The sequence below is a fragment of the Hemitrygon akajei genome, chromosome 4 (assembly GCF_048418815.1).
Source record: "Hemitrygon akajei chromosome 4, sHemAka1.3, whole genome shotgun sequence".
In the NCBI taxonomy this organism is placed as follows: Eukaryota; Metazoa; Chordata; class Chondrichthyes; order Myliobatiformes; family Dasyatidae; genus Hemitrygon; species Hemitrygon akajei.
The window spans coordinates 104,796,305-104,824,249 of record NC_133127.1 but is presented as its reverse complement, the minus strand read 5'-3'; the positions used below and the strand labels follow the sequence as shown (position 1 = coordinate 104,824,249).

Here is a 27,945-nt window from a genome sequence, read left to right as displayed (position 1 = left end):
AACAAGCATAAGCAGGGTGGCAAAGCAGGCACCCGGCATAGGTAGGGTATAGACTATAGAAGTTGAGACATTTTGCAATTTTACAAAAGGCTGTGTCACCGACACTGAATTATTTGTGTGCAAATTACTTCCATTTGCTTTCCCCATCCATTGAATGTAACACGCTCCTGTCTTTTTACAGGTGATGGAGTTTTATTGCCAGTCTTGTGAGACAGCCATGTGTCATGAATGTACAGAAGCAGAGCATGCTGAGCACCCAACTGTTCTTCTCAAGGATGTAGTCGAGCAGCACAAAGCTTCCCTGCAGATGCAACTAGAGTCTGCTAAACAGAGGTACGACTTAACTGTGACAGGAACTTGGCATAATAGTAATATTGAACATGGCTGGTATCAAAAGTAGTCATACTGTTAATAATGAGTCTGGTCTATTAAGCATAAATTAATTAGGCTTAGCAAATTTTTTAGCAAACAAATCTGCAGGTGCCAGAAATAGTCTGCAAATCAAGCAAGTAAATGCTTCTTATTCATGGAAAATGTGTTTTTAAGTTATAGAGAAGGGACAGAAGGAAAGAAAAAGAAATATCTAATTAGGTGAAGGCTAAGATTGTTCAGCTGATATAAATGCTTTTGATGATGGTGAGAGGATGACGGTCCATGATGATTGATTTGTGTAAGTAAAGAGAAATGAATCAAGGCTGCAGAGAGAAAAGAAACCTTCTCAGCCTTTTAAATGCAGAATTAGTAATCCTGCCAATACAGTCAAAAATGGAATCAGTAATACGATCGATACGGTTGGATACCAAATCAGCAACTCCGCCGACACAGTCAGATACGGAATCAGTAACACCACCAAAACGGTTGGATACGGAATCAGTAATACGATCGATACGGTTGGATACAGAAACAGTAACGCCACTGACACGGTCAAATACGGAATCAGTAACACCGTCGGTACAATTGGACAAGGAATCAGTAATACGATCGATACGGTCAGATACGGAATCAGTAACACCACTGACACGGTCGGATACGGAATGAGTAATATGATCGATGCGGTCGGATACGGAATCAGTAATACGATCGATACGGTCGGATATGGAATCAGTAACACGGTTGACACGGTCGGATACGGAATCAGTAATATGATCGATACGGTCGGATACGGAATCAGTAACACAGCCGACACAGTCAGATACGGAATCAGTAACACCACTGACACGGTCGGATACGGAATGATTAACACCGTCGGTACAGTTGGACAAGGAATCAGTAATACGATCGATACGGTCGGATACGAAATCAGTAATACGATCAATACAGTCGGATACGTAATCAGTAACACCACTGACACGGTCGAATACTGAATCAGTAACACCGTCGATACAGTTGGACAAGGAATCAGTAATACGATCGATACGATCAGATACGAAATCAGTAATACAATCGATATGGTTGGATATGGAATCAGTAACACCGCTGACACGGTTGGATACGGAATTAGTAATATGATCGATACTGTTGGATACGGAATCAGCAACACCGTTGGTACAGTTGGACAAGGAATCAGTAATACGATCGATAGTGTCGGATATGGAATCAGTAACATGGTTGACACGGTCGGATACGGAATCAGTAACACCGCTGACACGGTCAGATATGGAATCAGTAACTCCACCGACACAGTTGGACAAGGAATCAGTAATACGATCAACACGGTCGGATATGGAATCGGTAATACAATCGATACGGTCGGATACGGAATCAGTAACACTGCTGACACGGTCGGATGTGGAATCAGTAACACCGTCGGTACAGTTGGACAAGGAATCAGTAATACGATCGATACGGTCGGATATGGAATCAGTAACACCACTGACACGGTCGGATACGTAATCAGTAACACCACTGACACGGTCGAATACTGAATCAGTAACACCGTCGATACAGTTGGACAAGGAATCAGTAATACGATCGATACGATCAGATACGAAATCAGTAATACAATCGATATGGTTGGATATGGAATCAGTAACACCGCTGACACGGTTGGATACGGAATTAGTAATATGATCGATACTGTTGGATACGGAATCAGCAACACCGTTGGTACAGTTGGACAAGGAATCAGTAATACGATCGATAGTGTCGGATATGGAATCAGTAACATGGTTGACACGGTCGGATACGGAATCAGTAACACCGCTGACACGGTCAGATATGGAATCAGTAACTCCACCGACACAGTTGGACAAGGAATCAGTAATACGATCAACACGGTCGGATATGGAATCGGTAATACAATCGATACGGTCGGATACGGAATCAGTAACACTGCTGACACGGTCGGATGTGGAATCAGTAACACCGTCGGTACAGTTGGACAAGGAATCAGTAATACGATCGATACGGTCGGATATGGAATCAGTAACACCACTGACACGGTCGGATACAGAATCAGTAACACGGTTGACACAGTCGGATACGGAATCAGTAATACGATCGATACGGTCGGATACGGAATCAGTAACACCACTGACACGGTCGGATACGGAATCAGTAACACGGTTGACACGGTCGGATACGGAATCAGTAACACGATCGATACGGTCGGATATGGAATCAGTAACACCACTGACACGGTCGGATACAGAATCAGTAACACGGTTGACACGGTCGGATACGGAATCAGTAATACGATCGATACGGTCGGATATGGAATCAGTAACACCACTGACACGGTCGGATACGGAATCGGTTGACACGGTCAGATACGGAATCAGCAATACAATCGATACGGAATCAGTAATACCGCTGACACGGTTGGATATGGAAACAGTAATACGATTGACACGGTCGGATATGGAATCAGTAACACTGTTGACATCGTCGGATACGGAATCAGTAATACGATCGACACGGTCAGATACGGAATCAGTAACATGGTTGACACGGTCGGATATGGAATCAGTAACACTGTTGACATAGTCAGATATGGAATCAGTAATACGATCGACACGGTCAGATACGGAATCAGTAACATGGTTGATACGGTTGGATACGGAATCAGTAACATGGTTGACACGGTCGGATATGGAATCAGTAACATGGTTGACACGGTCGGATATGGAATCAGTAACACTGTTGACATAGTCAGATATGGAATCAGTAATACGATCGACACGGTCAGATACGGAATCAGTAACATGGTTGAAACGGTTGGATACGGAATCAGTAACATGGTTGACACGGTCAGATACGGAATCAGTAATACGATCGACACGGTCAGATACAGAATCAGTAACATGGTTGATACGGTTGGATACGGAATCAGTAACATGGTTGACACGGTCAGATACGGAATCAGTAATACGATCGACACGGTCAGATACGGAATCAGTAACATGGTTGATACGGTTGGATACGGAATCAGTAACATGGTTGACACGGTCGGATATGGAATCAGTAACATGGTTGACACGGTCGGATATGGAATCAGTAACACTGTTGACATAGTCAGATATGGAATCAGTAATACGATCGACACGGTCAGATACGGAATCAGTAACATGGTTGATACGGTTGGATACGGAATCAGTAACATGGTTGACACGGTCAGATACGGAATCAGTAATACGATCGACACGGTCAGATACGGAATCAGTAACACTGTTGACATAGTCGGATACGGAATCAGTAATATGATCGATACGGTCGGATACGGAATCAGTAACGTGGTTGACACGGTCGGATACGGAATCAGTCACATGGTTGACATAGTCGGATATGGAATCAGTAATATGGTTGATATGGTCAGATACGGAATCAGTCACACCGCTGATATACTCTTGGTATACTATAGCAGTGAAACAGGCGTTGCCCCAGCTCGTCCATGCTGTCGAGTCGAAGGCTCGCACCTGTTCTTGTCTCATTTATTCTGAACAGAAGGAATGCTGGATTGAATTAAATCATGCATTATTTCTGTCAGAAGGAAAATTTTGTGGTTGTCATAAACAGGAATATCTGGATAGGACAGCTAGTTCTTGTGTATTTGATATTGCTGTAATATTTGAGTATTATTGTAAATATACTGTTTGACCGTAATATATATGTAGGAGCAGAATTAGACCATTTGGCATATCAAGTCTCGTCTGCCATTTCATCATTGTTGATCCAATTTTTCTCTTAGCCCCAATCTCCTGCCTTCTACCCGTATCCATTGACCAACCAAGAATCTGCTTTAAATATTTTCAGAGGCATTTGATAAGGTGCCGCTCATGAGGCTGATAAAATCCTATAGCAGTACTGGAAAGATACTGGCATGGATAAGAGGAATGGCTGACAGACAGGAGCCAGAATTTGGGAATAAAGGGGGCCTTTTCAGGTTGGCTACTGGTGACTAATGGTGTTCCACAGGGGTCAGTTTTGGGATCACTGCTTTTCACATTGTCAGTGATGTAGATAATAGAATTGATGGCATTGTGGCAAAGTTTGCGAGTGATATGAAGATAGGTAGTGCTGAGAAAGCAATGTGATTGCAGGACTTAGACAAATTGGAAGAATGGACAAAAATGTGGCTGATGGAATATAGTGTTGGGAAATGTATGATAATACGTTTTGGTGTGTGGGTTTGAGTAGGATCTGGAATCAGCCATGATGGAATAGTGGAACTGACTTGATGGGCTAAATGGCCTAATTTGTTTCTAATGCCATCCATATGGTTAATACGGGTGAGACAGGAGCAACAGGAAGGAAGTTACACCTAAGTTGAAGTGTGTGTGTGTGTGTGTGTGTGTGTGTGTGTGTGTATGTGTGTGTGTGTGTGTGTGTGTGTGTGTGTGTGTGTGTGTGTGACTGAGAAGGAATTGGTAGATAGAGGACAGTCAGAAGGACACTGCACTCAGTAACAATTATGCAGCTTTTGATGTTGGTAGCAAACGACCTACCGGAGAAAGCAAAAATGTCCAGGTGTCTGCCACGTTGTGTCTGACTTTGTGGCTCAGATGGGAAAGGGGAAGAAGAGGAGAGCAGTAGTTGTAGGGGAACATACAATAGATTTTGTGGATATGAAGCCAGAGTCTTGGTACATGGTCATAGGTAGGAAAAGGCAAGAGGTCCTGAAGAGTGAAAATAAGGAACTTGGTAGGAAGTTGAAAAGCAGGACTTCAAGGGTAGTAATCTCAAGACTGCATCTGTGCCACATGCCAGTGAGAGTAAGAATAGGATGATCTGGCAGTGGTTGAAGAATTGGTACAGTTTCAAATTTGTGGAACATTGGGATCTCTCTTGGGGAAGCTATGATCTGTACAAAAGGGATGGGCAACATCTCAACTAGAGGCAGGCCAGTATCCTTGAGAGCAGGTTTGCTCAAGCTGTTGGGGAAAGTTTTAGCTAGTTTGGCAGATGGATGGGAACTGAAATGATGGTGTAAATGTGTTGTAGAGAGACTGCAGAAATATAGGCGGTGGATGTTGGGCAGGATTGCAGTCAGTTGGATGATTGATAAGTGTCATACTTTAATGCAAGATATTAGAAACAAGGGTGATGAATTTAGAGACCATATCAGTGTATGGAACTGCAGTGGTGTGGCCATTATAAACTTGGCTGTCGTGAGGGCAGTAATACTGTAGTTGCTGTATGTGCTGATTATGAACAAGGGAAAATCTACCAATGCCGGAAATCCAGAGCAACACTCACAAAATGCAGGGGGAGCTCAGCAGGCCAGGCAACAGCTGGGAAAATGAGTAAGCACTGGATGCTTCAGGTCAAGGCCCTTCTTCAGAAGTGTGGAGGATCTTGGGGTCCACATCTACAGGTCCCTGAAAGTTGCTACGGAAGTGGATAGGATAGTTATAAAGTTGCATGGTTTGTTGGCTTTCTTTAGTCAGGATTGAGTTCAAGAGCTGCATGGTACTGTTATAGCTCTACAGACCACACTTGGAATATTGTGTTCCGTTCTGGTCACCCCATTATAGGAAGGATGTGGAAGCTTTAGAAACAGGGTGCAGGGATGCTGCCTGGATTAGAGAACCTGTCTTATGAACAAAGTATAATGAGCTAGGGGTTTTCTCTTTGGAGTGAAGGAGGATGAGAGGTGATGACATAGTTATACAATATGATAAAAGGCATAGACTGAGTGGAGATCCAGAGACTTTGTACAAGGGTGGAAATGGCTAAAGTATAGGGAGGATGTCAGAGATATGTTTTTATCACAGAGTGGTGGGTGCATGGAATATGCTGCTGGAATCAAAATCACTGTCAGGTTTATCATCACTGACGTATGTTGTGACATGTGTTGTTTTGTGGCAACAGTACAGTGCAATACATAAAAATCACTGTAAATTACAATGAGAATATATAAAAAATAACAAGTTGTGCAAAAAGAGAGCAGAACAGTGAGGTAGTGTTCATGGGTTTGTGCACTGTTCAGAAACCGAATGGCTGCGGGGAAGAAGCTGTTCTTATAGTGTTTGGTGGACATGTCGTGGATGGGGCGATAGGGAGAGTACAACCCAGTTAGAATGCTCTTGTGTAGAAATAGGTTAGTCGTTAGTGACAAACCACATCTCTAATTGCTAATGGCATGTGTGCTTCGTAATTGCTTCAATATGTTGAGCGCAGGATGGATCTAAGATTTCCAGTGTACACTGACTGTGTTCTAATGAAGAAGTCAGGAATCTCATTGTAGAGGGAGGTACAGCGGCCCAGATTTTGAAGCTTGTTGATTGATATTGAGAGGATGATGATGCAAAAAGTAAACAGCATCCTGACCTACAGTAGGTATTGCTGCTGTACAGTGGACTGGGGAACGAGTGCAGTTGCACCTGCTGTAGACCTGTTGTGGTGGGCAAAATGCAGTGCGTCCAGGTCTTTACGTGGGCAGGAGTTAACTCTAGTCATGGTCTTTCTCTCAAAGCACTTTGTCACAGCAGATGTGAGTGCGACTGGGCGATGGTTGTTAAGGCAGCTCACAATACTCTTCTTGAACATCAGTATGATTGCCCTTTGGAAGCAAGTGGGAACCTCTGACTGCAGACAGCTGAAGATGTCTGAAAAACTCCGGCCAGTTGTTGACACAGGCTTATAGTGGTCTGTTGGATGCACCCTTGGGGCTTGACACTTTGGACGTGCTGCTTCTCCATTGGACAGTTGGTCACTGAGACAGATATCATAGGGTCTCCATATGTTGCATGGATTTGTACAGCTATAGTTTTATTCTCCCTTTCAAAGCATGCATAGCGGTGCTCAGCTTACTGGGGAATGAAGCTTGGTTTCACTTTGTAAGAAGTAATGGTCTGCAGATCCTTGCCCAAGTCTCAATCCCCACACCTATGCGCTGAGTAAGTCCTGTTAGTTTGGAGATTTGAGAGACTTGCTAGTCAGAGTTCTGTGGAATCCTGGATAATGGGCTCAGAGAAAGATTGCTCTGTGAAAAAGATTTGTATCTAGAATGGGCTGTCCATATGTGTAGGGCAACAGAGACCACATGAGCACAAGCTGAGGAGCTGCACAGGGTGGGAACAACAGTGAATGCCATGAAAACAGAGGGGCAGAGCACAAGGCATTTGCCAAAGCAACAGCAAGGGAAATGGATAGGCTCAAACAGTAAGTGCAGCAACTATGGGGCTGGGCACATCCCAAAGACATGTCCTGCTAATGGAAAGTCCTGTAATAACTGTGAGAAGAATCATTTTGTAAAGTGCTGGAAAGCCGGGACTACCAACAGAAAGGTGCACTGAATTGCTGAAGAAATGGAAGTCTTTGTAGATTCTCTGCAGACAGCTGGAGCTGGTAAAACAGAAGGGATTGTTCCAGTGACTCTGAATGAGACAGTAATCCCATTCATGCAAGGCAAGCAACAAGGTCAAATTGGCTGAAGAGAAAGCGAAACAAAAACAGTATCATAAGACTATGGAAAACCTACCAGTCCTGAAGCCTGGAGATCAAATGCGAATCCGAGATACAATTCTGGCATATGATCCATGCAAGGACATGTGCAAGAGGAAGTTGCTCCACATTCCTACCAGATCCAGATGGAGTGAGGAAAACCTCTGAGAAGGAACCGTTTGGATCTCTGACCACAAGCTCCAACCTATAGCTGTGATATGTTACCTGTCAGTACAGAAAGGGGCCAGGAGATGTAAAGAATAAACTTGTTGATCAGAATTCTCAGGAAGACATAAATATTAATGCACCAAACACAAATAATACACCTGTGGAAACATACAACAAACAAAAAAGGAACATTAAACCACCTAAAAGACTGATTGAGATTTGTTGACAGAATAAGGGTCTGTTTTTGCTTTTATATACATATAAAATAGTTAAATAAGTAGTGCAAAAATAGAAATTAAAAAGTAGTGAGATAGTGTTCATGGGTTCAATGTCCTTTCAGAAATCAGATGGCAGAGGGAAAGAAGCTGTTCTTGAATCGCTGAGTGTGTGCCTTCAGGCTTCTGTACCTCCTTCCTGATGGTAACAGTGAGAACAAAGACTGACCTAGGTGATGGGGTGCCTCCTTTTTGTGGCATTGTTCCTTGAAGGTGTCCTGGATACTTTGGAGGCTAGTTCCTGCCCAATATGGAACATGAAGAAATACAAGTGCGTTAAAAGCGTGTACAAGATCTCACTGCATCCAATCAATTACCACTGAAAGTCGACTTGCATCTTCTGCCTTTGTGGTAATTTTCTTCAGTATTTTGAGCCATAGCAAAGAAGGAAAGCTTTCCCTCAGTTGGAGTGTTCCCCTCTGTGAGTTGGCCTTTAATGAGTGTTAACAACTGTAGATTTTATCTTTCACAATGTCCATAATATCTGTCAAATAAATACTGAAGAAGATCATAAGATGTACGTATACTACCAGAGAATCATCCAATAGTTTTGGAACTCACCTCTTCTCTCCAATAACTTTTATTTACTGTTTTATTTATTTAGAGATATTGAGAAGTTACTCTCCCAGTTCTAAAAGGGATAAAGTAAAAGTTGTAGAACTGATTCTCCAGATATGTTTGAAATGCTTTTTTTAACAGTACATTTCAAAACACTTTATCCTGATTAGAATTTGTAATTTATTTTTTATTGAAGTTCATCATCAAACAAACATTTCCATAAGATGTATTTCAGACATTGTACCTATATATCATATATATCAAATCTCCACAAAGTATTTGTCTGAGGTATACACTTATAGAAAAGAGTGGAAAGAAAAAACAAGCAAAAGGAAAGAACTATGTACAAGTAGGGAGTGATTTTTTTTTTTACAACAGATTCATTGTTTTGTGAGAATAAAATCAGGCCTATGAGGCATTATGTAGTTAAACCATTTTTCCCAGTATGAATCAAATTGTTCCAAATTGGATAAAATTCTCTTACGTTTGATTGGATTTAATAGCCCATTGACATTAAAAGAAATTAATTTTACCTTGTCCTTAGCCATCTGTATTTATCTGTCAATGTATCATTGAAATTAGAATAAAACTTAATTGATCTACTCCCTGAACAAATAAGAACCAAGAAACGCAAATAATAACAAAAATGGCAACAAACGTGTGATTCCAAGGCTGAGGTCTCTAGTAGATGACCCTAGGTTGAGCTAGAGAAAATGTCTAGCTGTAGGGGATAACCCCTCCTACTTGTGAGTTGAGGGCCCCCATTGCAGTATTCATAAAAGTCAGTGAACTAATCCATTACACAAAAGATTTCCCTGTGTACTCCTCCTATCTATATATATATATATATATATATATATATATATATACACACACACACACACACACACATACATTACATATATATATATTCTCATTTTGGTGGGGAAAAAGGAGTAAGTGAGTGAATAAAGAATAACAACTAAGTAATATAAAATCCACATTATAATAAGTATTTCTCGAGATAGGTATATTACCGTGTACTTTTGCTTCCGTTTAGCTTCTCAACATTTTTAAAGTTAGCCAAACCTTATGGCTCTTCTGGAGGGGGTGAGGACTGTCTTTAGGAAACTGCCGGTCTCTTCCTGATATATTTCTCTCGGCCTCCTCCCGTCTCCTGCCTTCTCGTTTCTCGCACTATTTCCCAAGCGGAGCAAGATAATTCCTCAGTCAGGCTTTCCCTCGTTTTGGTCACGCTGACGGGCAACCCTCTGGCCTTCATGTTTGTAGTCGCCTCTTCCACTGTCTGGTACAACCACGTCCCGTTGTCATAAAACACTCGAAGTTTAGCAGGGTACGGAGTTTGAAGTTTAATCTTTTTTTGCTTTAGTACTCGCTTTACTTCAGAGTATTCTTTGCGTTTCTGCAGGACCGCGGGGGGTAATCTTGGTCGAAATATATTAATTTATCCTCTAAAAACACTCTCTTCTTACCCCAGGCCCTTCGTAGAATCTCTGCCTTGGTGCTGTACCGAAGGAATTTAATTATTATTGAGCTGGCTTTCTATCCTGGGTAGGTTTTGGGACTAACACGCGATGCGTCCTCTTGATTTCCAGCTTCATAGCCGAGGGAATATTCAGCGCGTCCTGCAGCAACTTTGCGACAAACTCCGTCATAGATGAGCCTTCCGCTCCTTCGGGAACGTTGTAGATTCTGATATTTTTTTGCCGTGATCTTCCCTCCAGGTCAAGCAGTTTACCTTCTTGGTGATGTAATATTTTTATTGTCTTACTCAGTATCCGTTCCACGTTTTGAACGTGATCTTCCACCTTCTCAATTCGAGTCTCTGCCACTGCTATTTTTTGATTGACGCTGGCGAGCTCTGACTTAATATCACGGAGCTGCTGCTTTATATCTTTCTGGACCTCCATTATTTCTTTCAGGATTTCGAAGATATTCGCTGCTTCGTCTGAACGAGGCCCAGTGGCCGCCTGGCTAGCACGCGGTCGGGTAGAAGAGCCGCCCGCTGAACTCCTCTGGACGCAGGCTCCGCAGTGTCACTTTTTTAATTTCCATTCTTTTTCCCCATTCTTGCCCCTCTTTTCAGTTCAAATATTTTTTGAAAAATACTGTATTTGATGGGTTAATGGGGCTTAATATGCGTTTTTCCGGAGGAGCTAGTTACTTAAGCTGCCATTCTCGATGATGACATCACCGGAACCAGAATTTGAATTATGTTTAATTTATCTTCCTGAAGTTTTATTACTTTGTTTCATCTTATTTTTGCCTTTCCTTTGAAAATCATAGTTTCTATGGCAAAGAGTACAGTTGACGTTTCGGGCCGAGACCCTAAGGCAGGACTGGAGGGGAAAAGATAGGGAATACATTTAATAGGTGAGGCGATGGGAGGGAGAAACACAAGCTGATAGGTGAAACTGGGAGGGGGAGGGATTAAGTAAAGAGCTGGGAAGTTGATTGGTGAAAGAGATACAGGGCTGGAGAAGGGAGAGTCTGATAGGAGAGGACAGAAGGTCATGGAAAAAAGAAAACGCCAGAGGAGCACCAGAGGGAGGCGATGGGCAGGCAAGGAGATAAGGTGAGAGAGGGAAAAGGGGATGGGGAATGGTGAAGAGGGGGAGGGGGAGACATTACCAGAAGTTTGAGAAATCAGTGTTCATGCCATCAGGTAGGAGGCTACCCAGATGGAATATAAGGTGTTATTCCTCCAACCTGAGTGTGGCTTCACCGCAACAGTAGATGAAGCCATGGATTGACATGTTAGAATGGGAATAGGAAGTGGAATTAAAGTAGGTGGCCACTGGGAGATCCTGCTTCTTCTGGCAGAATTCCACTTCCCATTCCCATTCCGATATGTCAATCCATGGTCTCCTCTACTGTCGTGATGCTGGAAATCCCAGCTCCCTCAGCACCCCATTCTTCATCGTGTTACTCCTCCCCTAGTTTGTCCTCCCACAGAGAAACACTTCACACTTGTCTACATTAAATTCCACCCAACACACACAAAATGCTGGAGGAACTCAGCAGGCCAGACAGCATGAATGGAAAGAAGTACAGTTGACATTTTGGGCTGAGACATCAACTGTACATTTTTTCCATAGATGCTGCCTTGCCTGCTGAGTTCCTCCAGCATTTTGTGTGTGCTGTTTGGATAATCTGTTGTTTGTGATAGATTTCTATCTGTCATTTTTCAGCCCATTTTTCCAGCTGCTCTAGAAATTTTGATAGCCTTCCTCGCTGTTCACTAAGCCCCCAGTCTTGGTTTCATCCACAAACTTGCTGATGCAGTTCACCACATTCTCATCCAGATTGTTGATATCGATGACAAACAGTACATCACTAGTCAGAGGGACAACCACCTACTTTGACTCTCAGGCTTCTCCTACAAAGCCAATGTTGAATCAAGTTTACTACCTCACCTTGAATGCCTTCTTGACCACTCTTTCATGTGGGACCTTGTCAAATGCTTTGCTAAATCCCATGTAGACAACAACCTCTGCCTTTCCTTTATCATCCTTCCTGGTAACCTCCTCAAAATCTCTATAAGGTTAGCTCCACACACAAAACCATATTGACTATCCATAATCAGTCTTTGTCTATGCAAGTATCTGGTCCCTTGGAACACAAAAATACAACTGCAGAGGCTGTGATCAAAGAATACGTACACGACGCTGGAAGAACTCAGCAGGTCAGGCAGCATCCGTGAGAAAAGAGTAGCCAATGTTTCGGTCCGAGACCCTTAATCAGGAATGAGGGGGAAGAGAGGGCCGAAGCCCAGTAATAGAGATAGAGGAGGGGGAAGGGCTAGAGGCGCCAGGTGGAGAACCAATCAGAGGAAGGATAAAGGGGGAAGGGGATAAGCATGAAAGAACTGTAGAGGTAAAGGAGCAGAAAGTTGAAAGGGGAGAGAGGCAGAGAGGGACCTAGGATAGGGGAAGGGGGATGGGGAGGGAATTACCGGAAATTGGAGAATTCAATTTTCATACCACCAGGCTGGAGGCTACCCAGACGGTAGATGAGGTGTTGCTCCTCCAACCTGAGTTTGGCCTCATCATGGCAGTCCATGTCCATACATGGCCTCCTCTACTGCCCCCCCCATTCCTGATGAAGGGTCTTGGCCCGAAACGTTGGCTACTCTTTTCTCACGGATGCTGCCTGACCTGCTGAGTTCTTCCAGCGTCGTGTACGTATTCTTTGATCCACAGCATCTGCAGTTGTATTCTTCAAGAGGAGCAATGTTGTCCCTTGCTATCCTTTTGCTCTTGATATACCCATAGAAGCCCTTGGATTCTCTTTTACCTTGTCTGCTAGTCATCTTCCCATTAAACCCTAAAAACTTGTACAAAGTAGAAACAAAGATTACTGAATGTTTTTCTATTAAAATGTTTTGTACAAACTAACCAGCAAAGAAATGGAAAGAAACCTCTGATCTTTTCACAGGATGCCTGAATTGGACTCTGCTCTGGGCTTCCTCACTGAAATCTTACAAGACTTAACAAACGAGAAAGTGAGCATTGAAGAAGAAATTCACAGTACATTCAGCGACCTCCAGAAGACCCTGAGTGTACGGAAGAGTGTTCTGCTTATGGAACTGGAAGTCACATATGGTGTTAAACAGAAAGTAAGATGATTTCAATATTTGCTAAATTGAGTGGTTTGCCAAAACCATCCAATCTGCTTATGTAGAACTGGTAACCAATCAGATTTCTCTCTAAAAACAGGAATGCTGGAAATATACATTGAGCAGCACATGAAAAGAAAAACATTTAGTATTTCAGGACAATAACTTTATCAGAGCAAGAATAACTTAAGGAAACAAACATGTTTTATATCGGAGAGAGGAAGAGTAGAGAGAACAAGTAAAGAGGTTTCGGAGGTGATGAATATGCATAATCAGATCATGGATTGTTTTAATGAACATTTTAAGAAGTAAACAGTAAGTTGCAATTTGCTTTTATTTGCTGTTGGTACAGTGGCATGCAAAGGTTTGGGCACCCCGGTCAAAATTTCTGTTGCTGTGAATAGATAAAAGATAAAGATGAAACATTCTTTTCAACATCTTAAGCAAGATTAGTGTATTATTTTTGTTTTGTACAATTTTAGAGTGAAAAAAGGGAAAGGAGCACCATGCAAAAGTTTGGGCACCCCAAGAAATTTGAGCTCTCAGATAACTTTTACCAAGGTCTCAGACCTTAATTAGCTTGTAGGGCTATGACTGTGAAGTCATCGTTAGGAAAGGACAGGTGATGCAAATTTCAAAGCTTTATAAATACCCTGACTCCTCAAACCTTGTCCCAACAATCAGCGGCCATGGGCTCCTCTAAGCAGCTGCCTAACACTTTGAAAATTATGAGGGGTGATTGATAAGTTTGTGGCCTAAGGTAGAAGGAGGTGAGTTGTTAACTTCAAACTTCCTGCATAATCACTCAAGGAGTTGACCTGCATGTGCATATAACGAGAGCTGTATAACTAATCTCCTTCTACCTTAGGCCACAAACTTGTCAATCACCCCTCGTAAGATAAATGATGCCCACAAAGCAGGAAAAGGCTATAAGAAGACTGCAAAGCATTTTCAGGTAGCCGTTTCCTCAGTTTATAATGTAATTAAGAAATGGCAGTTAATAGGAATGGTGGAGGTCAAGTTGAGGTCTGGAAGACCAAGAAAACTTTCCAAGAGAACTGCTCGTAGGATTGCTAGAAAGGCAAATCAAAACCCCCGTTTGACTGCAAAAGACCTTCAGGAAAGTTTAGCAGACTCTGGAGTGGTGGTGCACTGTTCTACAGCTACATAAATATGACCATCATGGAAGAGTCATCAGAAGAATGTTACGTACTCGTGACACGTGACAGTGGTACCCTTGTCACGTGACTGGGATTGAAGCTATACTGGACTTGAGGTAATGGTCTTGTGATGGTGGAGTGATGTCATTTTCCCGCCAGTAAAGGTCATGTGACAGTTTTTTTTTACAGGGTATAAAAGGAGGACCCCTCCCTGTGAGGAGGGGCAGTTCGTGGCTGGATTTACCATGTTGACTTCATGCCACTGCGTGATTTAATGTGATGACGCAGTTTAGTTGAAAGATGAAGTTTTATCTAATGCCTAAAGTTTAAAAGGTCATTGCCGGCAGTTTCTCTACAATACTGCTAATTGAGAATCAGTGGAGAGTGAAGATCGGAGTTTGGGAGTTAAAGATCGAGGAGAATCGATTTCGATGGTGAAACAGGTTTGACCTTGTTTGATCCTTATTCGGAAGGAATTCGTTGAATGTTCTCATGTTAATCCCTGCAAAATAGCAGAAAGGATTGGGAATAGTTCTGTAAAGGAAAGGTCAGTGCCTTTAAGCCGTTTCGTTTCGTAAATTCTTTGTGGGAAAAAGTTCGATCTTGGGAACCGAAGCAACACGACGGAAAAGAGAATTTAAATCATCTTAAAAAGTCTCTCCCTTAAATGGACTGTGAGCATTTTGAACTTTTGGCAATACTACTTTGAAGAACTGTTTTTTTTGCAACATCGCTTTAAGAACTGTTTAAGCTGCCGCACAGCAGCTGATTTCCGGTTACGTCAGTGATTTGTTTACTTTTGGGGGGGTTTGTTTTCAGTGTTTAATAAACATGTTATTTGTTATATAAACCCCTGCCTAACTCATATATTTATTGTTGCCTGAATCCGTAACAAGAAAAACCTTTCCTACGTCCTCACCACAAAATTCATAGAAAACCTACAGTGCAATACAGGCCCTTCGGCCCACATGGTTGTGCCGAACATGTCCATACCTTAGAAATTACTAGGCTTACCTATAGCCCTCTATTTTACTAAGCTCCATGTACCTATCTAAAAGTCTCTTAAAAGACCCTATTGTATCCGCCTCCACCACCATTGTTGGCAGCCCATTCCACACACTCACCACACTCTGAGTTAAAAACTTAGATCTGACATCTCTGTACCTACTCCCCAGAACATTAAACCTGTGTCCTCTTGTGGCAACCATTTCAGCCATGGGAAAATGCCTCTGACTACTATCGACATGATCAATGCCTCTCATCATCTTATACACCTCTATCAGGTCACCTCTCATCCACCATTGCTCCAAGGAGAAAAGGCTGTGTTCACTCAACTGATTCTCATAAAGCATGCTCCCCAATCCAGGTAGCATCGATTCAGCATCAGAAGTTTGCAGAGGAGCATCTAAACAAGCCTGATGCATTTTGGAAACAGGTCCTGTGCACAGATGAAGTTAAAATAGAACTTTTTGGCTGCAATGAGCAAAGGTATGTTTGGAGAAAAAAGGGTGCAGAATTTCATGAAAACAACATCTCTCCAACTGTTAAGCACGGGGATGGATCGATCATGCTTTGGGCTTGTGTTGCAGCCAGTGGCATGGGCAACATTTCACTGGTAGAGGGAAGAATAAATTCAATTAAATACCAGCAAATTCTGGAAGTAAACATCACACAGTCTGTAAAAAAACTGATGATGAAAAGAGGATGGCCTCCACAACAGGATAATGATCCTAAACACACCTCAAAATCCACAATGGACTACCTCAAGAGGCGCGAGCTGAAGGTTTTGCCATGGCCCTCACAGTCTCCGGACCTAAACATCATCGAAAATCTGTGGATAGACCTCAAAAGAGCAGTGCATGCAAGACGGCCCAAGAATCTCACAGAACTAGAAGCCTTTTGCAAGGAAGAATGGGCAAAAATACCCCAAACAAGAACTGAAAGACTCTTAGCTGGCTACAGAAAGTGTTTACAAGCTATGATACTTGCCAAAGGGGGTGTTACTAAGTACTGACCACGCAGGGTGCCCAAACATTTGCTTCAGGCCCTTTTCCATTTTTGTTATTTTGAAACTAAAAGATGGAAATAAAAAAGTAATCTTGCTTAAAATATTAAATAAATGTGTCATCTTTAACTTTATTCCTTTTGGAAATCAGATCAACTTTTACTTGCTTAGCTATTCACAGTAACAGAAATTGTGACCAGAGGTGCCCAAACTTTTGCATGCCACTGTATAATTGTATCGTGTGGATAATATGCTCATGTTGTTAGTATAAAACATTGAGTGTAAGATGTTGTGAACTTCACTCACTAATCTAGTGACTCATTATACAGAATTCAAATTGGATCTGAACATGATTGCTAATCATGATGAGGGTAGTTTTAGGCACAGAAAGATGGTGATGAGTTAGAAACATAGAAAACCTACAGCACAATACAGGCCTTTCATGGTTGTGCCGAACATGTCTCTACCTTAGAAATTACTAAGTTTACATATAGCCCTCTATTTTTCGAAGCTCCATGTACCTATTGAAAAATCTCTTAAAAAACCCTATCGTATCCCAAGCACCTTAAACCTGTGTCCTCTTGTGGCAGCCATTTCAGTTCTAGGAAAAAGCCTCTGACTATCCACGTGATCAATGCCTCTCATCATCTTATACACCTCTATCAGGTCACCTCTCATCCTCCATGGCTCCAAGGAGAAAAGGCCGAGTTCACTCAACCTGTTTTCATAAGGCAAGCTTCCCAATCCAGGCACCATCCTTTTAAATCTCCTCTGCACCCTTTCTATGGTTTCCACATCCTTCCTGTAGTGAGGCGAGTAGAACTGAGCACAGTCCTCCAAGTGGGGTCTGACCAGGGTCCTGTATGTGTCAAGTCAAGTCAAGTCACTGTTTATTTTCATTTCAACCATAACTGCTGGTACAGTACATAGTAAAAATGAGACAACGTTTTTTCAGGACCATGGGGCTACATGACACAGTAAAAAAACTAGACTAAACTACATATTAAAAAAAACACAGAAAAAAAACTACACTAGACTACAGACCCAGCCAGGACTGCATAAACTGCACAAAACAGTGCAGGCATTACAATAAATAATAAACAGGACAATAGGGCAGTAAGGTGTCAGTCCAGGCTCTAGGTATTGAGGAGTCTAATAGCTTGGCGGAAGAAACTGTTACACAGTCTGGTCGTGGGAGCCTGAATGCTTCAGTGCCTTTTCCCAGACAGCAGGAGGGAGAAGAGTTTGTATGAGGGGTCCGTGGGGTCCTTCATAATGCTGTTTGCTTTGCGGATGCAGCGTGTAGTGTAAATGTCCATGATGGCAGGAAGAGAGACCCCGATGATCTTCTCCGCTGACCTCACTATCCGCTGCAGGGTCTTGCGATCCGAGATGGTGCAATTTCTGAACCAGGCAGTGATGTAGCTGCTCAGGATGCTCTCAATACAACCGCTGTAGAATGTAATGAGGATGGGGGCGGTGGGAGATGGACTTTCCTCAGCCTTCGCAGAAAGTAGAGACGCTGCTGGGCTTTCTTTGCTATGGAGCTGATGTTGACGGACCAGATGAGATTCTCCACCAAGTGAACACCAAGAAATATGGTGCTTTTAATGATCTCTACCGAGCAGCCGTCGATGTTCAGCGGGAAGAGGTCGCTCTGTGCCCTCCTGAAGTCAACAACCATCTGTTTTGTTTTGCTCACATTCAGAGACAGGTTGTTGGCTCTGCACCAGTCTGTTAGCCGCTGAACCTCCGCTCTGTAAGCTGACTCATCATTCTTGCTGATGAGACCCACCACAGTCGTGTCATTGGCAAACTTGATGATGTGATTAGAGCTGTGTGTTGCAGCACAGTCGTGGGTCAGCAGAGTGAGCAGCAGTGGACTGAGCACACAACCCTGGGGAGCCCCCGTGCTCAGTGTGATGGTGTTGGAGATGCTGCTCCCAATCCGGACTGACTGAGGTCTCCCAGTCAGGAAGTCTAGGATCCAGTTGCAGGGGGAGGTGTTCAGGCCCAGTAGGCTCAGCTTTCCAATCAGTTTCTGAGGGATGATTGTGTTGAATGCTGAACTGAAGTCTATGAACAGCATCCGAACGTACGTGGCTTTTTTGTCCAGGTGGGTTAGGGCCAGGTGGAGGGTGATGGCAATGGCGTCGTCTGTTGAGCAGTTGGGACGGTATGCAAACTGCAGGGGTCCAGTGAGGGGGGCAACGGGGTCTTGATATGCCTCATGATGAGCCTCTCGAAACATTTCATGATGATGGATGTAAGTGCAACGGGACGGTAGTCATTGAGGCAGGACACTGAAGACTTCTTCGGCACGGGGATGATGGTGGCAGCCTTGAAGCACGTTGGAATGGTGGCGCTGCTCAGGGAGATGTTGAAGATGTCAGTGAGAACATCTGCTAGCTGGTCTGCACATCCTCTGAGCACTCTACCAAGAATGTTGTCTGGTCCAGTAGACTTCCATGGATTGACCCTGCACAGGGTTCTTCTCACCTTGGCCACGGTGAGACACAGCACCTGGTCATTTGTAGAAGGGGTGGATTTCCTTGCTGCCATGTCATTTTCCACCTCAAAACGGGCGTAGAAGTTATTCAGCGCATTTGGGAGGGAGGCATCACCCGCACAGTCAGGTGATGGTGTCTTGTAATTGGTGATGTCCTGGATGTCCGTACTGTCCTGGAAGTGGCTGTGGATTCGCTGGGCATGTACACACTTTGCCCCTCTGATGGCCCGGGACAGTTTGGCCCTTGCTGTTGTTAGGGCTGCCTTGTCGCCTGCTCTGAAGGTGGAGTCACGGGTCCTCAGCAGCGCACACGCCTCCACGGTCACCCATGGCTTCTGGTTAGCTCGTATAGTGATGGTCTTGGACAGAGTAACATCATCAATGCACTTGCTGATGTAGCTGGTCACTGATGCTGTGTACTCCTCTAAGTTGGTAAACTAGAATGGTTGGGGGGGTGGGAATCAATTTGAAGAGACTAGGGGAGAGGAGGTTAGTTCACAAATAGAGAAAGCTAGTAGACAGTGTGTGAGGGAGGATAGGCAGGTGATAGAGAAGGGGAGCGCTTAGACCGAAGATGTAGGGGAGAAGGAAGAAAAAGAAGATAGTGAAGTTGATCGCATCATTAGGGATAAACAGAGAGGAAGAGGTGGAAAGTTTCTTAAATGCATCTGTGTTAATGCTAGGTGCATTGTAAGAAAGGTGGATGGGCTTAGAGCATGGATTGATACCTGGAAATACGATGCTGTAACTATTAGTGAAACATGGTTGCAGGAGGGGTGTGATTGGCAACTAAATATTTCTGAATTTCGTTGCTTGAGGTGTGATAGAATTGGAGGGGCAAGAGGGGGAGGTGTTGCATTGCTTGTCCGAGAAAATATTACCGTGCTGCTTTGGCAGGATAGATTAGAGGGCTCATCTAGGGAGGCTATTTGGATGGAATTGAGGAATGGGAAACGTGTAATAACACTTGTAGGGGTGTATTATAGGGGCGAGAATTGGAGGAGCAGATTTGTAAGGAGATAGCAGATATTTGTAGTAAGCACAAGGTTGTGATTGTGGGAGATTTTAATTTTCCACACATAGACTGGGAAGCCCATTCTGTAAAAGGGCTGGATGGTTTGGAGTTTGTAAAATGTGTGCAGGATAGTTTTTTGCAGCAATACATAGAGGTACTGACTAGAGAAGGGGCAGTGTTGGATCTCCTGTTAGGGAATGAGATAGGTCAGGTGATGGACGTATGTGTTGGGAAGCACTTTGGGTCCAGTGATCACAATGCCATTAGATTCAATATGGAGAATGATAGGACTGGACCCAGGGTTGAGATTTTTGATTGGAGAAAGGCTAACTTTGAGGAGATGCGAAAGGATTTAGAAGGAGTGGATTGGGACAACTTGTTTTATGGGAAGGACATAATAGAGAAATGGAGGTCATTTAAAGGTGAAATTTTGAGGGTACAGAATCTTTATGTTCCTGTTAGGTTGAAAGGAAAGGTTAAAATTTTGAGAGCACCATGATTTTCATGGGATATTGGAAACTTGGTTCGGAAAAAGAGGGAGATCTATAATAAATATAGGCAGCATGGAGTAAATGAGGTGCTTGAGGAATATAAAGAATGTAAAAAGAATCTTAAGAAAGAAATTAGAAAAGCTAAAAGAAGATACAAGGTTGCTTTGGCAAGTAAGGTGAAAATAAATCTGAAGGGTTTCTACAGTTATATTAATAGCAAAAGGATAGTGAGGGATAAAATTAGAGAATCAGTGTAGACAGCTATGTGTAGAGCCGAAAGAGATGGGGGAGACTTTGAACAATTTATTTTCTTCGGTATTCACTAAGGAGAAGGATACTGAATTGTGTAAGGTAAGGGAAACAAGTAGGGAAGTTATAGAAACTATGACGTTTTAAAGAGGAGGAAGTACTGGCACTTTTAAGGAATATAAAAGTGGATAAATCTCCGGGTCTTGACAGGATATTCCCAGTACCTTGAGGGAAGTTGGTGGAGAAATAGCAGGGGTTCTGACAGAAATATTTCAAATGTCATTAGAAACGGGGATGGTGCCGAAGGATTGGTGTATTGCTCATGTGGTTCCATTGTTTAAAAAGGGTTCTAAGAGTAAACCTAGCAATTATAGGCCTGTCAGTTTGACGTCAATGGTGGGTAAATTAATGGAAAGTATTCTTAGAGATGGTATATATAATTATCTGGATAGACAGGGTCTGATTAGGAATAGTCAGCATGGATTTGTGCGTGGAAGGTCATGTTTGACAAATCTTTTTTTTCAATCTCTTTATTATTATTAATAATATTATGAACAAAATACAATTGATATATTAATAAAGGGATTACAAACATACAAATTCCCATTACACATGAAAGAATACATAAGCAATGATTACAGTATAAATGAGTTTTCCCAAAACATGGACCATACAGTATATGTATGAACAAGGTAAATAATATCATAATATATGATATAAAAAAAACAGAAAAAAGAAAAAAAAAGATTGCAAAATTGACTAAACTACTAATCTAATAACTAATGAAGAAGAAAAAAAAGAAAAACTAAAAAGGAAAAAAAAGGGCTGTTTATAATATCTCACAAGAATACATAATCATCAGTGTCGTCAACTCCGATCCTCTCAACATAAAAAAGATTAAAGCTGGAAAAACCAATAAGCTTGGAACAGGGTCATATTACATCATATGAAAATATTGAATAAATGGTCTCCATATCTCTTCAAATTTAATAGAGGTATCGAGTACACCACTTCTAAGTTTTTCTAAATTTAAACATAACATAGTTTGAGAAAGCCAATGAAATACAGTGGGAGGATTAATTTCCTTCCAATTCAACAAAATAGATCTTCTAGCCATCAAAGTGAGAAATGCAATCATTCGACAGGCAGAAGAAGATAAATGAAGTGAGTCCATCATTGGTAAACCAAAAATTGCGGTAATAGGATGGGGTTGTAAATCGATGTTCAATACCGCAGAGATAATATCAAAAATATCTTTCCAATATTTTTTCAAAAGCGGACATGACCAAAACATATGAGTTAAAGACGCGATTTCAAATTGACATCTATCACAAATTAGGGTTTATATAAGAATAAAAATGAGCTAATTTATCCTTGGACATATGGGCCCTATGTACGACCTTAAATTGTATTAATGAATGTTTGGCACATATAGATGATGTATTAACTAATTGAAGAATTCTATCCCAATTCTCAATAGGAATAATAAGATTAAGCTCTCTTTCCCAATCATTTTTTGTTTTATAAAGGGGCTCTGAATGTATCTTCATAATTATATTATAAAGTTTTGATATAAGCCCTTTTTGAAAAGGGTTTAATTCGAACAAACTCTCCAAAATATCTGAAGAGACAAAATTTGGAAACGTAGGAAGTACCGTACTTAAAAAATGCCTAACCTGTAAATATCTAAAAAAAATGTAATCTAGCCAAATTATATTTATTAGATAATTGCTCAAAAGACATAAAACAATTGTCCGAAAATAAATCAGAAAATCTTAGTAAACCCTTAGTTTTCCAAGCCAAAAAAGCTTGATCTATAATTGAAGGGTGGAAAAAACAATTAGATACAATAGGAATATTTAAAACGAATTGAGTCAACCTGAAAAATTTCCGAAATTGAAACCATATGCGTAAGGAATATTTAACTATCGGGTTGTCAATTCGTTTCGGCAATTTAGAAAGAGCAAAAGGGAGAGAAGTCCCTAAAATAGAACCCCGAGCATAACCTGGTACTGATTCAATTTCCAAACTCACCCAATGAGGGCCAAAAGAACCATCCCAGTCTTTCAACCAACATAACAAATATCTAATATTAACTGCCCAATAATAAAATCTGAAATTAGGTAATGCCAACCCACCTTTCTTCTTTGTCTTCTGTAAGTATATTTTACCTAACCTGGGATTTTTATTCTGCCATATATATGAGGAAATTTTTGAATCAACATTAGTAAAAAAGGATTTCGGAATAAAAATTGGTACCGCTTGAAAAATATATAAAAACTTAGGTAAAATAACCATCTTAATAGCATTAATCCTACCTATCAGAGATAAAGATAATGGTGACGACTTAGTAAACAAGCCTTTAATCTGATCAATTAAGGGTAAAAAATTAAACCTAAATAATTCTTTATGATTTCTTGTGATTTTAATCCCTAAGTAAGTAAAAGAGTCATTAACTAATTTAAAAGGTAAATTTCCATAACTTGGGACCTGTCTATTCAAAGGAAACAATTCACTCTTATTAAAATTTAACTTATGCCCAGAAAACTCACTAAATTGAGCCAACAATGATAGAACTGCTGGAATAGATTTCTCAGGGTTAGAAATGAATAATAATAAATCATCTGCATACAAAGATACCTTATGAATATCTGTCCCACGATTAATACCCGAAATATCCTGTGATTTTCTGATAGCAATTGCCAAAGGTTCTAAAGCAATGTTAAATAGTAAAGGGCTAAGAGGACAACCTTGTCTAGTGCTCCGAAATAAACAAAAAAAGGGAGATCTTTGATTATTAGTAAACACCGAGGCTACTGGAGTGTGATAAACCAGTTTAATCCAAGAAATGAATGTCGGACTAAAATTAAACTTCTCCAACACATAAAATAAGTAAGGCCATTCAACTCTATCAAATGCTTTCTCCACATCTAATGAAATAACACATTCTGAAGTACTATGTGAAGGAGTATAAACAATATTCAATAATCTAACATTAAAAAAAGAATAGCGATTTTTAATAAAACCAGTTTGATCTTCCGAAATAATTTGGGGTAATACTTTCTCCAGCCTGGAAGCCAGTAACTTGGAAAAGATCTTGGAGTCCACATTCAATAAAGATATTGGTCTATAGGATGCACAGTCAGTAGGGTCTTTATCTTTCTTCAGTATTAAAGAAATGGAAGCTCTATAAAAAGATTGTGGCAAATTCCCCAATCTAATTGCTTCTTCAAAAACCCTACATAACCAAGGAGAAAGAGTAGCGGAAAAACATTTAAAAAATTCTACTGTATATCCATCTGGACCTGGTGCTTTCCCAGAATTCATTGAGGAAATAACCCCTTTAATTTCTGCATCCGTAATCGAAGTATCTAATATTGAAAGATCATCGGATGATAATTTTGGAAAATTCAATTTCCCAAGGAAATCACACATGGTATTATGATCCTGAGGGAATTCCGATTGATACAGGGAGGTATAAAAGTCTTGAAATGACTTATTTATCTCATCATGGTTAACTGTCAAATCCCCATTCTGCTGACGAATCTTAGTGATTTGACGTTTAACCAAAACATTCTTCAACTGACTAGCTAACAGTTTACCCGATTTATCACTATGTATATAAAAATCAGATCTGGTTTTCATTAATTGATTTTCAATCGGAGATGTAAGTAATAAACTATGTTCCGTTTGAAGTTCAACCCTTTGTTTGTAAAGCTCCCTACTAGGAGTGGTCGAATATTTCTTGTCAATCTCTTTAATTTTATCAACCAATAAAAGAGTTTCCTTCTTAATGCGTTTTCTCAGACCAACAGAGTAAGAGATAATCTGTCCACGTATATACGCTTTAAAAGTGTCCCAAAGTGTTCCACAAGAAATATCATCCGTGGAATTAGTTGAAAAGAAGAAATCGATCTGCTCTTTCATAAATTTAATTAAGTCTGGATCTTGCAATAAGGTAAAGTCAAATCGCCATTATCTAACATTAGAAGCTGTATCCATAAATTTAATAGAAAGTTTTAATGGAGCATGGTCAGAGATAGCTATAATATCATAATTACAACCAATTACTGAAGGAATAAAACAAGAGTCAATAAAAAAATAATCAATTCTCGAATAGGAATGATAAACATGTGAGAAAAAAGAAAACTTTGTCGTTAGGATGCCGAAATCTCCAAATATCAAAAATTCCATTATCAGTCAAAAAGGAGTTAATACAAGTGGCCGACTTATTGGGTAAAGTCTGAATAGATATAGATTTGTCCATCAAAGGACTTAAACAACAATTAAAGTCACCACCCATTATTAACTTATATTCATTTAGATTAGGCAAAGAAGTAAATAAGGACTTAAAAAATTCAGGACAATCCACATTTGGAGCATAAACATTAACCATAGCAACCTTTTTATTACAAAGTAAACCCGTAATTAACAAAAATCTACCATTCGGATTCGAAAGGATATCATGTTGAACAAATGCAATAGAGGAGTCAATAAAAATTGAAACTCCCTTAACTTTGGCATTCGAATTCGAATGATACTGTTGACCCCGCCAAGACCTAAAACAGCGATATTTGTCCTTCTTCCTCACATGAGTTTCTTGTACAAAAATGATATGAGCATTAAGTCTTTGGAATACTTTGAAAATCTTCTTTCGTTTAATCGGATGGTTTAAACCATTAGTATTCCAAGACACAAAATTAATGGTCTGAGCCATGCTTCTAAAGTCAACCCTTTGGTATAAAAAAGGTTAACCAAATTATAAACTCATGCACCCGGAAGAGGAACAAAAATAAAGAGCGGACCCGGAACTGACGTCATCGTAGACATATTTGTAGTTCAGAAACAGCCCAAATAAAAAAACTAAAACAAACTGGTAAAAGAAAAATAAAATTAGAAAACAGACCATCCCCCACCCCCACAAGAAAAAGAAAAAAAGCCAAAATATGGCTAGAAAAAGGAAAAAATGAGACTAATTCTACCCCCATATCAGCGGAAGACCACTCTGTATATAAAGGATATATATGAAAAAAACCACCCCGACTTTAAAATTATAATCACTAAACTAAAAACCACGCTTCTTAATATACTTAGTTGTAAAAAAAAATATAATCACTAAAAGCTTATAAATCGGCTTATAACCCAAACAAATCAAGAAATATTTAAACTATGATAAGTGATGCATTATAGGAAGAAGACGAGAAAAGAAAAAATAACGCCATCTTAAACAAAACCAAGAATATTTTTCCAAAAAACCACCATCTTAATAAAAAAGAATTTCCCTTCGAAAGGTTAAAAATATACCTTCGAGGGAACAAAAATAATAGTCAAAAATATAGTATAATGGTTAAAGTGTATAAAACAGAGCGATTAATATAATGAAAACATACTTTAACTTAAATATAAAGTATAGGATAAACCTACACCAATAACCAGAGACTAACTCTGGTTTAAGGAATCGAAAACCATCTTACACGATCAGAATCACTCATTTATTAGGGATTAGTGTCTATGGCTGTAGGGAAGTTCTCCTCCAGATACTTTCTCACTTCAGATGTAGAAAGGAAAACCTGGCGTGGAACATTCGACGGAGAGATTCTAAGCTTCGCAGGGTATAAGCGCGCAGGTTTTAGATTTTTCTCATAACATTCAGACATCAGAGGTTTAAAAAGAAGCCTTTTCTTCATAACTTCAGGACTAAAATCTTCAACCAAACGGAAGTGGTACTCTTGAAATTTAATCATTCCAGCCCGCCGAGCCACACGAATAAGTTGTTCTTTGTCGTGTACATAATGAAACTGGACAATTACAACCGAGGGTTTAGCTGGAGCACTCGATGAACGACGCCAAATTCTATGTGCTCGATCAAGTAACGGGGGGTTCTCTGGAAAAACCGATGGAAACGCATCTTTTAAAAGTTGAGCAAAATATTTCGAAGGATCGCCTTTTTCTATGCCGTCTGGGAGACCAAGTATACGTAGGTTCTGTCTTCTGGACTGATTCTCAAAGTCGACACTCTTGGCTTAAAGTGTTTCCACCAGTTTAATGGTCGAAATTAAATCCTGTTGCAATTTTTCAATTGTCAAATCTCATTTCCGAGCTTCTTCTTGCAAAGACGCAATAAGAACTTGCTGCTGGTTAATTACTGAATCCGTCTTAACCATATAATCTTGAAAGGCCTTTATATCTTGTTTAAAAACTTGTTGTAGTTCATCGAATTTTTTATCCAAAACCTCCATAAACAGTTCATAAGTTAACTCAGTGCGTTACGGTTGAGCTTGCTTCTTTCCATTACCGTTCGGGTTACGCCCCAGTTCTCATCCTTTAGATCTAAGAGCCATTTCTGTTTGCTTATCTTCAAAAATTCACAATAAACTCTTAACGATCAGCCCAAGAAAATAGCAAGAATCTTTTGGTGTAGGTAAAAATAAGTTGGATAAGGGTGATCAAAGGTTAAAAAAAGTAAAGGTTATGGAGCGAATCTAAAACAGTACTCACTCCATGAGCGTCTCCCGCTGAATCGCTGACAAATCTTATTGAATTTTTTGAAGAGGTTAAATGGTTGGATGGGAGATGCCAGAGAGTAGTAGTGGATAACTGTTTGTCAGGTTGGAGGCCGGTAACTAGTGGTGTGCCTCAGGGATCTGTATTGGGTCCACTGTTGTTTGTCATATACATTAATGATCTGGATGATGGGGTGGTAAATTGGATTAGTAAGTATGCAGATGATACTAAGATAGATGGCATTGTGGATAATGAAGTAGGTTTTCAAAACTTGCAGAGAGATTTAGGCCAGTTAGAAGAGTGGGCTGAACGATGGCAGATGGAGTTTAATGCTGATAAGTTTGAGGTGCTACATTTTGGTAGGAATAATCCAAATAGGACGTAAATGGTAAGGCATTGAAGAATGCATTAGAACAGAGTTATCTAGGAATAATGGTGCATAGTTCCCTGAAGGTGGAATCTCTTGTGGATAGGGTGGTGAAGAAAGCTTTTGGTATGCTGGCCTTTAT

General features: G+C 40.7%; 1 protein-coding gene across 4 annotated transcripts in view; it reads left to right on the top strand.

Annotated features, from left to right (window-relative positions):
- Nucleotides 1-27,945, top strand: part of trim2a (tripartite motif containing 2a) — a 386,751-nt gene that overhangs the window by 84,310 nt on the left and 274,496 nt on the right. For all 4 annotated transcript variants that reach the window (XM_073043157.1, XM_073043161.1, XM_073043158.1 and 1 more), the window contains exons 4-5: nucleotides 182-333; nucleotides 13,323-13,503. In XM_073043157.1, the coding sequence (XP_072899258.1) occupies nucleotides 182-333; nucleotides 13,323-13,503 (333 nt within the window). The remainder of the gene's footprint in view (nucleotides 1-181; nucleotides 334-13,322; nucleotides 13,504-27,945) is intronic.